This window comes from Triturus cristatus, chromosome 12 (assembly GCF_964204655.1).
Source record: "Triturus cristatus chromosome 12, aTriCri1.1, whole genome shotgun sequence".
Classification (NCBI taxonomy): Eukaryota; Metazoa; Chordata; class Amphibia; order Caudata; family Salamandridae; genus Triturus; species Triturus cristatus.
In genome coordinates, this window is record NC_140595.1 from 536,908,658 (window position 1) to 536,922,220 (window position 13,563).

The following is a 13,563-nucleotide window of genomic DNA, read 5'->3' on the forward strand; positions in this document are numbered from 1 at the left end:
GAAACTTGCGATTCCGCCAAATCCAGTTATTTATCGTGCACAGAGCTTACCTCACGCCGGAGTTAATCAATCGGTACTTTCACCGCACAGATGCGGTGTGCCCTAGGTGTGGCGAGCCGGGGGCGGGTTTCCTACACATGCTGTGGAGCTGCACACGGTTGGGTGTCTACTGGAGATCGGTCAGTGGGCTGCTACTAGAGAGTGTGGGTCGTAGCATTCCATTTGACTGGCCTGAACACATATTGCACCACTTTAAGCGACCGCGCAAAGATAAGGTGACGTCGCGGTTCATTGACCTGGGGCTGGTGGTGGCGGCGCGACTCATCACGAAACGGTGGAAAGCGCATGACCCGCCGCGCGTGCAGGCTTGGATCGCCTCGTTTCAGGCATGGGCCGGGGCTGAGGGGACCGCCATCCAGAGGGAGGAAACATTGGGCCTGCGGAGGGAACCCATGGCGGACCGCTGGAAGCAGCTGCTGGGGAAGCTCAGGCACCTGGGTGCGGAGGGTGATGCGGAGTCGCAGGGGGCGGCGGACGGCGCTGGCGCGGGTGGGGGTGGAACCGGGGATGCCCCCCTGCAGTGCTGACATGCCCCGGCTACTTCCTGCCTCTCTTGGCGCCACGACACCCACACTTGCATAATTCCGATCGCAACCGGGGCGCACACACACGCACGCACGGGGGTTCCCGGGGGGGGGGGGTGTGGAGGGGCGGGGGGACTAGACGACAACCGGGAGGGTATTGGGCCTGTCTGTACAGTTTATGCTGCCATTGTTGAGGTTTTGTTTTGTATAATCTTTGGGCCTGGCGGGTATTTTGCCTGTTCTTCACTGTCTGGATGAGGCGGGTAGCGCCCACGCATAGTCACGGAACCCAGTTGAGGTACGGTTAATGCTGTTACTCCTGTTGAGACCAATACGAGACTGTCAACGAGACTGTGGTTGGCTCCGCTGAGGGCGGCGCTCGCACGCAAGACTGATTGCAAGTCCTGGCGCAGGGGTTGGGGGTTCTATTGCGGGGCGCTCCCTTGCCTATGTTATCAACTCTCTGCTTGCCTATTGTGTCACATGCCAAAGAATGTTTTCTGTTTACTTTAAAACAATAAAAACAGATTTCAAAAAAAAAAAAAAAATGAAAATAAATCAGGTTCTTACAGTGATTGCGGACTGTGGTGATCTGGCTGTTTAAGAGTTAAAATAAAACAAGGCGCCACTTCCCTGATGGCATCGGAGGCGTATTCCATGATGCAGTACAGTGAGTGGGATGTGGGAAGAGCAGTCAGCTCAGAGCTAAGAAACGACTGTCAGTGGAGTTTGTGTGTGGGAGGGGAAGTCTTAAAGAGAGAAAGAAGCCCAGGGCAAGCCGACTCAGCCTGGCCCCAGGCCCATGAAACAGACAGCAGCAGTTTACAAAATAGAGGCTGCAAGTGAAACCCGATATTATTTGCTTGTCAGCGCCAATGCATTGGTCTGACAATACTCATGCACTGGCGCTTAGCACAGGGCATGCACCTCATGTTTTACTTTTGAGAATTCGAGCAATCATACATTTTTATTTGGAATATGGAAGGACAAAGTAATTGCTTGCAGAAGCGGACCACGCCTTTCATCCTAAAAAAAAAATTAATCTCTGTAGATTGCAAGGCAGAGGCAAAACTGAAGAATCAGAGCTGAGGAAGGCGTAGGGGCACAGCTGAACTCTGCTTAAAGCCCCACTGGTGCCCTCCTGCCCGGTATATAGGTGTATAGAGACGGCAACCAGTTGTGCCGGGACAGTCTGGACTGACATCACGGGCTGGCAAATTTTACGAGAAAAGGACAATATTCGCAGGCCTGTTTATGGAGGAAGCTTGGAGCACTTAATGAGCTCCTGAATTGTTAGTGATCCGTGTGATACATTCCTCAGTCTGTAACGTGACCTGTAGCTGAACACTCACCCACCTGCAACACGAGCAGGAAAAAAAGAGAAAAATAATCCCCCAGAACAAACATTTAAACAACCATAGCGATAGGGTACAGTACTGTGGCTGTGCTCCGTGGGAGGAAACTAAACACAAAAAGGTGGGACAAAGAAGAAGGATTCACCACTAGCAAGTAAGCATTTTTAAAGGACAATGTAACGAACGAGTACAAAGCCAGTAGGCAGACTATAGGCCCACAGAGTGAATACAGCATGTTTCAAAGAGGCAGCGCGAGCTATGTCTAACTGAGACCAAATCAAAGAGACAGGGCAGGTGCTGTCTAGCCAAGACCTAAAAAAGAGTCCTGTCTAATCAGCAGGTAAATTAAATAATGTATACAACCAGGAACAAGGTAAAGAAAAAATGCTTCAAGATTGGGAATATAGAAGATTAGGGAGGAGAGCCACTGAGCAAGGAGCAGGGAACTGAGATGGAGGTAGGCTAACCAACTCCAAGCACACACTATTGTGTCATATATAATAGGTCTTCGATAAAAGACAGAGCAAATTATGTGTAGGCAAGTCCTAAAAAACAAACATCAGTAAGGAATCTTGCGAATTCTGACATCTGACATTTGTTTTTACAAACAGTACTAAGCCTAGAAAACAGGAACCATCCACGCTTTCAAAGATGAAATACTTTTAATGAAAAGTGCAGAACCCTCACATTAGAGAGAACATGGTTTATAGGACTCCCCCAATATTCTAAAATTTCGTAAACAGTTTGCTGATCTATTTGTAGGTTAATGAGCCTCACTACAGCAGGATATTGTATTTATTTTTGGGTTGACTAGCGAGACAAGGCAATGCTACAGAAATGTCTAGCTAATATAAAAGGATGCAGCCTCAACCACATATTAGGTGCCCACATCTATGAAACAGCTCATACCACACACCAACACTCAGGGCCTTCTTTAGGCATGGGTGAGCTGGGCCCAGGCCACCTTCTTTCAGACGAACAACCCGAGCTTGCATGGAAAACTAATTTCAATCATTCATTTTCTTTTGAGTTCATCAGCGAAGAGACGTTATAAGGCATGGGCAGAGTGGGCACTGGCCCAGGTCCCCGGCCTTTCATCGGGCCCCCTGACGGAGCCAGCTCTGTTCTGAGAGAGTCTTGTCCTAATGACCTTGACATTTTTTGAAACAGATTGCTTTTAATGCTGTTTTCTTTTAATTTATTTCAATGTGGGTGATGTGTGACCCTTAACAGGCTTAGCCAAGCTACTTTGATGAGGTGATAAGTGACCTGCATAGAGCAGAGGTTATCTGATGTGGGGAGCTCTGCAGCTGCAGAGAGCAGGGCAGGTCAGGGACTGGGTAAATCAAACCGGGCTTCAAAGGGAGCAGGACAGCAAGGAATGCCAGCCAGGCCTACCCCCTCTTTCTATACCCCCAGCCAGATGGCAGGTCCAGAAATTGAATTTGCTGGAGGTGGAGGGTAAATGAGCCACACCAGTGGGATGGTTTAGCCAGCTTGTACTCCAAAGGAGAAAACATCTCCATCTTGAATTTTAAAGTGCAGTGCTTTGAGGGACAAGAACATGCCACGCTTTGGAGGAAGCTGACATGCTTCTGGGTGGCACCCTGAACCTCATTGGACATGGATGGCCCGTGCTTATCGCCCCAGATCATTGAATAAATATGTGAGAGCTGCATAGGAACTCAGATGTGGTGTCTGAAACTTCAAGGAAAAGAAGGACTGCCCCGCTGGAACCCTAGTCTACACCACACAGGATAGCTCTCTGAATGACTGCTCCTGTTGCACACATGGAACTACAACCCTGAGGACTTTGCCTTGCTTAAAAAATGATTAAGGAGTGGACTCCCTGAAAGAAACCAGTTAATAGACCTTCCCTGCACCATCTCCCTCGAGACGCCCCCAGCTTGGAGTACGTCCAGACTTTTAAGGATTTAGCCAAGTGCATTGTGGGAATTGTAGTTCAGAACTTCCCAGAACCATCTCAGAGTTTCTACACCTTTGGATTTGTGTTTTGGACATTTCGAAGCCCAAGAGGAACATCATGGAGAATTTCCAGAAGTTTGGAGCAAGTTGTGGAAAAAGCTCTATATTGGGACCGACCCAACGTCGAGAGTGAAGCTGAGTACCTTCAACTGCGACCCTGCCAGGATTTCAGATTGGTCCCGCTAACAGCTCCAGTGTTCCAGACTTCCAGGATTTAACCGGGGCCTCGCTGATTAGCAATCCGACAAAGTTGCATTGCAATCAGCCTGCTGGAGGGGACTGCATGACATCGAGAGAAAATCCTCCAGAAAAGTTTCCAAACCTGAAGGTAAAATTATGACCGGGCCTCCCACTTAGTGTATCGGACCAGGGTTCGGTCGCAATTGCCTCAAACTTTGACTTTCAGACGAACACCCTGAGCTTGCATGGAAAATTCATTTCAATCATTCATTTTCTTTTGAGTTCATCAGCGAAGAGACGTTTTAAGGCATGGGCACAGTGGGCACTGGCCCAGGTCCCCGGCCTTTCATCGGGCCCCCTGACGGAGCCAGCTCTGTTTTTGAGAGAGTCTTGTTCTAATGACCTTGACATTGTTTTAAACAGATTGCTTTTAATGCTGTTTTCTTTTAATTTATTTCAATGTGGGTGATGTGTTAGCCAAACTACTTTGATGAGGTGATAAGTGACCTGCATAGACCAGAGGTTATCTGATGTGGGGAGCTCTGCAGCTGCAGAGAGCAGGGCAGGTCGGGGACTGGGTAAATCAAACCGGGCTTCAAAGGGAGCAGGACAGTAAGGAATGCCAGCCAGGCCTACCCCCTCTTTCTATACCCCCAGCCAGATGGCAGGTCCAGAAATTGAATTTGCTGGAGGTGGAGGGTAAATGAGCCACACCAGTGGAATGGTTTAGCCAGCTTGTACTCCAAAGGAGAAAAAATCTCCATCTTGAATTTTAAAGTGCAGTGTTTTGAGGGACAAGAACATGCCATGCTTTGGAGGAAGCTGACATGCTTCTGGGTGGCACCCTGAACCTCATTGGACATGGATGGCCCGTCGTTATCGCCCCAGATCATTGAATAAATATGTGAGAGCTGCATAGGAACTCAGATGTGGTGTCTGAAACTTCAAGGAAAAGAAGGACTGCCCCACTGGAACCCTAGTCTAAACCACACAGGATTGCTCTCTGAATGACTGCTCCTGTTGCACACATGGAACTACAACCCTGAGGACTTTGCCTTGCTTAAAAAATGATTAAGGAGTGGACTCCCTGAAAGAAACCAGTTAATAGACCTTCCCTGCACCATCTCCCTCGAGACGCCCCCAGCTTGGAGTACGTCCAGTGGACTTTTAAGGATTTAGCCAAGTGCATTGTGGGAATTGTAGTTCAAAACTTCCCAGAACCATCTCAGAGTTTCTAGACCTTTGGATTTGTGTTTTGGACATTTCGAAGCCCAAGAGGAACATCATGGAGAATTTCCAGAAGTTTGGAGCAAGTTTTGGAAAAAGCTCTATATTGGGACCGACCCAACGTCGAGAGTGAAGATGACTACCTTCAACTGCAACGCTGCCAGGATTTCAGATTGGTCCCGCTAACAGCTCCAGTGTTCCAGACTTCCAGGATTTAACCGGGGCCTCGCTGATTAGCAATCCGACAAAGTTGCATTGCAATCAGCCTGCTGGAGGGGACTGCATGACATCGAGAGAAAATCCTCCAGAAAAGTTTCCAAATCTGAAGGTAAAATTATGACCGGGCCTCCAACTTAGTGCATCGGACCAGGGTTCGATCGCAATTGCCTCAAACTTTGACTTTGTCCCGGTCAAGCATGACCAGATGTCCCAAGGTGGCGCTAAATGTTTTTAAGCACTAGAATGGGGATATTTGTCATTTTGCTGTCACTTGAAAGATAAAAATATTTTCTATTTATATAAATTGGTGTGAGATTTTTATTGTGTGTTGGGTTTTACCTATTTAATGTATTGGTGTTTTTAAATGCTTTACATAACTGTCCCCTGAGTTAAGCCTGCCTGCTCGCAGCCAGCTGCCAACGGTTGATCCAGGGGCTAATGTGTTGATACCTTGACTGGACCTTATCTTGCGGTGGTGGCCTTATTGCTAGTTATAGATGCATACTTACCCCTACTAATAATCCACTTTCCAATACTGAAAATAGGCAGGCATATCCGATGATATGGCCAGCACGTATTTTTGACAGCTTGTTCGAGTGGAGTTTTGGCCCAATTGACACCCAAAGCAGTTAGTACATGTGTTTACCGCATATTCCAAGCTGACCTTTAAATCTCCTCTAAATAAAGGTCTTGTTTAAATAGGATAAATAGGAGACCACATGCAATGTAGATGTTACATGCTTATATACCTGAAATTGTTCTGGGAATCAGACACAACAACCTTCTCATGATGGCTAAAAGTTTATGTATCTTGTTTTTTATCACAGTTATGACATATTCGGAAAGTTGTGGTTTCTACGATGTGATAAAGAACTTGACCATTCTGACGGATCCACTGTTTCATGATGTGCGTCCAGTGAAAGACACAAGGGACACTACTGTAGTGACACTGGATTTCACTCTGTACGCAGTACTAGACCTGGTAAGATGGTGTCACTCATAAAGCTATGGACTGGAAGCAGTGCTTAACGTGTGGCGGTGTTTGCAGGTGGTGGGCACTGGCACTAACATTTGGGAGCTGGCACTTATTTTTCATCATTAAACTTTGGCCTAGAAAGAGAAAGGAAGCACGAGAGACCGAAGGAGGAAGAGAAAGATAGAAAAACTAAGCCAAACAAAGAAAGCACTGATAAAAAATCAGGCGTGAGCTAAAGATACAGGAAGTGTAAGGTGGTGATAGAAAGAGACATCAGGCAGATATGTAAAATATTATACCAAACCAAAGTGGGCCACATAGCTCCAAGCAACAAAAGTTATGGATATAGTGAAGTGGTTGAATATAAAAACCCAGAAATATTCGCTGATAAGATGAACTGAGTAACATGTTGAAATGGTAGTGAGTCAAACAATTACACCATCTCACTCAATACCATACATACAAATGAAATTAAACAAACTAGTATACAATTTATCAGTAATAGCCACTTCTGTGTATGGAAACAGCTTAAGGCACCTTTTCTACCCAGAATGTGTAGCAAAGATCCCAATATGAACCAGAAAGAGTAAAGAGAAAACTTATAAATTTCAATAACCACCTGAAGTGTCCCAAGACCATAAACAATGCCCATCAAGTGATGTTGAGATACTCTTTTCATGTACAGAATTACCACTCAAGATAACTTAGACCAGCTGAAAACACGACTGATTCCTCTCTCTAAAATGCTTAGAAAAGCAACCTGTATATGGCCAAACTGCTGGTTTACTTAGCTAAGAACTCCCATCATATTTTTGTTTGCCCTTCGCTCTAATCCAGGCCTCGGATGATGATTTCCATTCTCAGTTAATTTCCTACCTGAGTGTCTAAACTTAGACAATTAGATAAATGATCGAATCGAATGGAATATCAAGATTCAGATAAGAGTGTAGGCCTTTATGGATTCTCTAACTCCATATTACTGTAATAACATAATCTAACCACTAGTGGTGCCCAGCTGGATGCTCTTGATTTCCCAGCCTGCTCTTCCCAGTGCAGTACAAATACCCAGACCAGAGGCACACCACAATCTACTCAACTTGCTCTCCTGAAACTAGCATTGGAAATTGAAGAAATGCACAAGTATGTGCTTGAAATAGAAGGAGGTTCCTGGTTTTCTATCCGACAATATAATGTAACATAACATAACATAAAATGTGGCTGGTGTTCTTTATGTAAAGGGCTAAAAAATGTACAGGTATTACATTTGTATTATGGTTGAAATATTTATGAATCTCATATTTAAAAACAGTAACCACCAAACTATTGTGATTGATTGACAGATTGAATTACCAATTACCTCCTTATGGATAGAGTTCAATGAATTCTAAGTTTTATGCTTGTAGAGTTCAATAAGTGCCCTTGGTTACTTTAAGGAACTAAGGGCCAGATGCACGACGCGCAAAATAGCGCTTCGCAAATTGCGAGTCTTTTGTGATTCGCAATTTGTGAAGCGCTACGATGCATGTACAACAGTGTTAATACACAGTTTTGCAATTCTCAATGGGGTCGCAAATAGAGAGGCTCATGAATATCAATGAGCCTCTCGCAATTTGCGACCCCATTGGGAATGGCAGGATCTCCCAGGTATGGTGGCCTTCTGGGCTCAGCAGACCACCATGCCTGGGACTGCTTTTAAATGAAGCAGTTTTTTTTTCAATGCAGCCTGTTTTCCTTAAAGGAAAACGGGATGCGTTTAAAAAAGAAAAAAATGAAACTTTTTCATTTCATTTTTTAAGGGCAGGTCCCTGGGTCCATTGCCTGTCCTAAAAAAATATTTTCAACTGCGTTTGCAAAGGGGAAGGGGTCCGGTCCTTCTCTTTTGCGACCCCATTACCACCCTCTTCGAAGAGGGTGGTAATTTGCGAGTGTTTTGCGACCACAATTGCGGTCACAAAACATTCGTACATTGAATTGCGGATGCAATTAGGAAGGGAAAGCCCTTTCCTAATTGCGACTCGCAATTCCTAAATAATGACTCGCTATTTAGGAATTGTGCATGCCAGTAGTGATTTTGCATGCGCAAACGGGTTCGCAACCCCGTTTGCGCATGCAAATTCACGCCGTACATCTGGCCCAATGTGTAATACATTTTAAAAGGTTGTTAGAAATGATAATATTCCTACTCTTGCTGACGAGAAATTTCTAGCCATGTCGAACAAGTAACTTTACCAATACCTTTCCATCACATTTATTGTTTGAATGAGCCAAATCATAGTATTAAAGTAAATCAGATAATGTACAACAATTTTGATGCTAAATGTTTGTTGACAAAATTGCTAACAAAAATAAACTTGTGTATTTTTTTCTGATCTGTATTTTTTTATATATTCTTATTTTCCTTTCAGGACATGAAATTTCAAACCCTGAAAACATTTGGTTGGCTTGATATCGTAAGTTGGAGCGCTTTCAAAATATGCAATGATTTGGAGATCAGTGTGGCAGCTGAGAACCCAGCAGTGCATCCAAAGCTGAGACAACCATGCCACCCTGTAAAAATGTGCAATGTGCAAAGCAAGTGATTCACAGTACAACTGCTGATGGTGCTGTTTGCGTTACCATGACATCCAGTCCTAAGTCACTGCTGAACAACCGATCTGTTTGATATTTGTTTCCTTCATTATGAATGACCATAAACATAATGTACACATTAGAATAAACTGCTCTGAGCACTACGTGTTCCTGTGACATAGATATACATGTTCATTCCCACAACATATGCTGTACGTATTATTACCCACAGATGACATTGCCAAAAAAGGGTAGGATTCAAGGGGCCTGGTGACCAAAGTACTTAATATCCCAGTACAAGTGAATTATTTATGGAGAAGCCAATAATTCAGTCATCACTGATGTGTCCAATGAGAATTTGATTTCCTTTTGCAGAGGGCAATCAATAAACAGAGGAAGCCTACATCAGTATGTCTATTCATCTAGCCACCCATCAGCCCTTCTGCCCATTGATGTGTCTGCTTGGATGTTGTCTTTCAGTATGTGGAATTGGAACTGGATTTGCATCTGCATGTGTGATCCTCTGGATGGTAATCTATATGCATGGGTACATGGATGCTCTTTGTTTTTTTAACATGAATGCATTTATTTCTAATTGTGCATGGATGATTTCATGGCTGGTGGTCTGTTTGCGTGGGAGCATGCTTGGACACATGCATGTCTTATGGTCTGAATTCATGGGAGTCTGTTATAGTGTTAGAATGTGTGTGCCTACTTGCCATATGTATGTGTTACTTGATTAAATGTGATTTCATAGCAAAACGATTTCATGGAATATCATTATTGAGAAACCATTTCACCTAAACTGTTTAATGAAAGTTTGCAGGCTGAATGGCATTTACCATTTCATTAAAACCTATACATAAATTATCTTTTTTCGAAATTGGCTTTTGCATGCTTATGTTTTAAGGTATAACAGCAATGATAGCAAGCCTTACTTCCAGAAACATTGTCTGAGGTTTTTATTTCAGTGCTTTACTTCAGGGAACATTATTTTGGATGAAATTTTTTACATTTTCAAGCAAATAGTTTGGATGCTTTTAGCTTGCTGACTCCCCACCTTCCCTAAACACTATTGATTCCTGACACCTGACAAACCTTAAACCACCCATCACTGCCTCCTAAAAACCTCACATCACCAATGAATTCTACCGATCTCTGATCCCTAAACTCAACCCATCCCGAACCCTGAAACCCCTATTTACCCCTAAACTCCACCCACCACTGAACCTCTTAAAGCCACTCACTAAACAAAAACTCTTTCCATCCATGACACCTAAACTCCTCTCACCCCTGAATCTTAAAAGTTCTTTCTATCCCTAAATACCACCCATTGTTGAAACCTTAAAACCCCTCACTCTCCATAATCTCCACCCATCCCTGACTCTTAAAAAAAACATCACAGCTCCTAAACACCCCCGTGCCTGAACAATAAAAACCAAGCACTAACCCTAAACTCCATCCTTTCCTCAACCCTAAAAACTCCTTTCTATTTCTAAACTCCGCTCATCCCTGAGTGCTCAAAATCTCTCACCACGATAACCTCTAACAAGTCCTTTCTGCCCATGAACTCCACCCATCCCTGACCCGTAAAATCCCCAACATCCCTCAATTCCTTGTATTCCTAAACCCTAAAAACCCTTAAAATGTTATCCATGACTGAACCTTAAAACCTCCCACTAGACCATCCGTGAACCCTAATATCCAGAAAACACCCCTACACTCCACTGATCTGTGAATCCTAAAATCCACTCTTCACCCCAAATGTCCACCCATTCCTGATCTCTAAAAAACCTCACACCCATAAACTCCATCCCTTCCTGATCCTGAAAAAATCCTCACCACCCCTAATCTCCAACCATCCCTGAACCCCAAAAACAGCTTTCTATGCCTAATCCACTCTCCCCTAAGATTAGCCTCACCACCCCTAAATTCTGCTCAAGTTTAACGCAATTACAGACTTTTCTTAAAATTATAATTCCTTGAAATGTATCTCTTTTAAGTTTCGATATATTTTTTTTCCTTTAAAATTATCTTTCTCTAAAATTGGCTTTCCATGATTTGGTTTCTTCCGATGTCGTTGCTCTATTTAAGATTTTCCATCAAATCGCATACATCAGTGTTGCTTTCTAGGATATGTACATGCGCAAGAGATATGTCTGCAAGGATGCTGTGTATCCGTATGCAGTATACAAAATCCAAATCTATATGCTTTGTCATTGCTTTGGAAACATGCCTTTGTATTTAACCTAGAGTGCAAGGCACTTAACCATAACTACTGCCATTGTGAAGGTCAAAGGTTACATTTAATTGATGCATTTAGTCAAATTGTTAGCTTAAATATGAAGTACAAATCCTGAGATGCAAGAAAATAATCTAAATGCGGATATGAACATTTATCTTTCAGAAATGGGAAAATGAGTATTTGACATGGGATCCAACACAATTTTGTGGCATTTCAAAAATTTCTGTTGGCACATCGTCGGTGTGGAGGCCAGACCTCTTTGTCTATGAAATGTAAGTGTTTGGTATTGATTTACTTTCATGCAGCCATTTTGATAAAAAACATGATATTGTTAGAAATTGTTGGTTGCCATCCAGGAATGACGCGGCCCATTTCACTGCCATTTAGTGCCTTCGTATAATCTATTAATCACATTTCAATGCAGTCTGTGGCAGGAAGTCCTTATTTTAAGTAGTTAAGTGATGGATCACACGATCTGTATTAAAACACACATCTAGCGCATCGGTCGTTCGTTAATTATGAAATATTGCATCCTGTCTCATGAGTTTTAACCTTTCTCCAAACAATATCCATTATTGCAGATGTCTGTAAATCGTAACAAAAAGTATGTTGTGCATTGTGAAGTGAGTGTATCGCCTCTCCGGGGATTGCATGCTCTCACAAATAAAAAAACAACTTTACTGGCAATAAGAAGATGATTGAGCCTGGAAGAAGGGCTTACTTATTGAATTCATGGCTCTTCAGTGTTCATTTCCACACTTACACTGCCAAAAAGTAATCGTTTTCTTGAAATCTATCTATCTATCTATCTATCTATCTATCTATCTATCTATCTATCTATCTATCTATCTATCGCTCTATATAATATATATACATCCATATATATATTCACTGAAAAAACCATAGGTTTCACACATGTTATAGTTAGCGGAAATTTTACTGATAAAAAACCAATGAAATTCCCCCGTTATAGTTAGTGCAGGCAACTATAACTCACGCGACCGCAATCCTCTGCTGATGCTAATACTGTATTTAGACACTTATTTGCCCATGTCTTCTTCCATAAATTTTTAGCTATACATATATTACAAATATTTTTTTTTCATAAAGACACATATGTCATCAGCAGAAGATTGCGGTCGCGTGAGTTATAGTTGCCTGCACTAACTATAACGGGGGAATTTCATTGGTTTTTTATCAGTAAAATTTCCGCTAACTATAACATGTGTGAAACCTATGGTTTTTTCAGTGAATTTGCAAGGTTTTTTAAATGCTAATTCCTAACTATAACGTGTGTGAAACCTATGGTTTTTTCAGTGAATTTGTACGGTTTTTTAAATGCTAAGTTACTTTACGCCATTCGTGGCGTGTGCGCCCACTTAACGCAGTAGTGCCGTGCACGCACGGTGGGCACGCGGTGCGCTACGCGCACCGCGTGCCCACGTTACGCTAGATGGGCCATGTACACACGATGCGCTTCGCGCACCGTGGGCACATGGAGGACATATGATGCGCTTCGTTGTGAAAGGTAATATTTTAATTTTTCACATCTGTGATATGCCATGCACGAATGGTGCCCTTCGGGCACCATTTGCACATGGGGTGGGGAGAGTATGGAAAAAAAATTTTTACAAAAATTTTTTACCGTACGCGTACGGTAAGCGTAATCGGCGAAATTATCGAAAAAATTAAAATTCCGTTTTTGGCCTTGGGGGATCTTTGGGGACTCCCCCAACATGGCTAGGTGCTTAGGAGCTGTCTAAACAGCCCCTTTACATGTTTTTGTCCTTTGTTTTTTAATCCCCACTCAGAGTGCGAGAGAGAAAATGGAGGCCGCCGCTTCCTGGTTTCGACCGATTCGAATGTTTACTAAGATCTAACAGCCAATCAGAATCGCGCTCGCGCACGTCACCGTACGCGTACGGTAAGCGCACCGTAAGCGCACCGTAAGCTGGCTCAGATATATATATTGATTTAAAGGCTATTTTCTCAGAATCTACTGAACAGATTTACACCAAACCTACAAAAGGCACTTCCTTGACCTGTAGACTACCTCTCTGCCAAATTTCAAGGAACTCTGTTCAGCCGTTCGGGCTGTAGCTGTGTCTAAAGGTCCTATGGAAAAATGCATGGGAAAAACGCGTTTTGGGACCCCCCTTTTATCTCAGCCCCCGCTTGACGAATCCCCCCGAGACTTTCAGGGTAGGAGCGGAGCGTAGCGCC

At 43.4% G+C, this 13,563-nt stretch overlaps 1 protein-coding gene and 1 long non-coding RNA gene across 5 annotated transcripts in view; one reads left to right on the plus strand and one right to left on the minus strand.

Annotated features, from left to right (window-relative positions):
* Nucleotides 1-13,563, minus strand: part of LOC146776235 (uncharacterized) — a 616,314-nt gene that overhangs the window by 267,980 nt on the left and 334,771 nt on the right. The gene's annotated exons all lie outside the window — the stretch shown is intronic.
* The window catches only part of LOC146776236 (5-hydroxytryptamine receptor 3A-like), a 395,550-nt gene that overhangs the window by 71,856 nt on the left and 310,131 nt on the right, over nt 1-13,563 (plus strand). Inside the window, exons 2-4 of the mRNA XM_085637645.1 lie at nt 6,379-6,533; nt 8,933-8,977; nt 11,503-11,612. Coding sequence (XP_085493771.1) covers nt 6,379-6,533; nt 8,933-8,977; nt 11,503-11,612 — 310 coding nt within the window. The remainder of the gene's footprint in view (nt 1-6,378; nt 6,534-8,932; nt 8,978-11,502; nt 11,613-13,563) is intronic.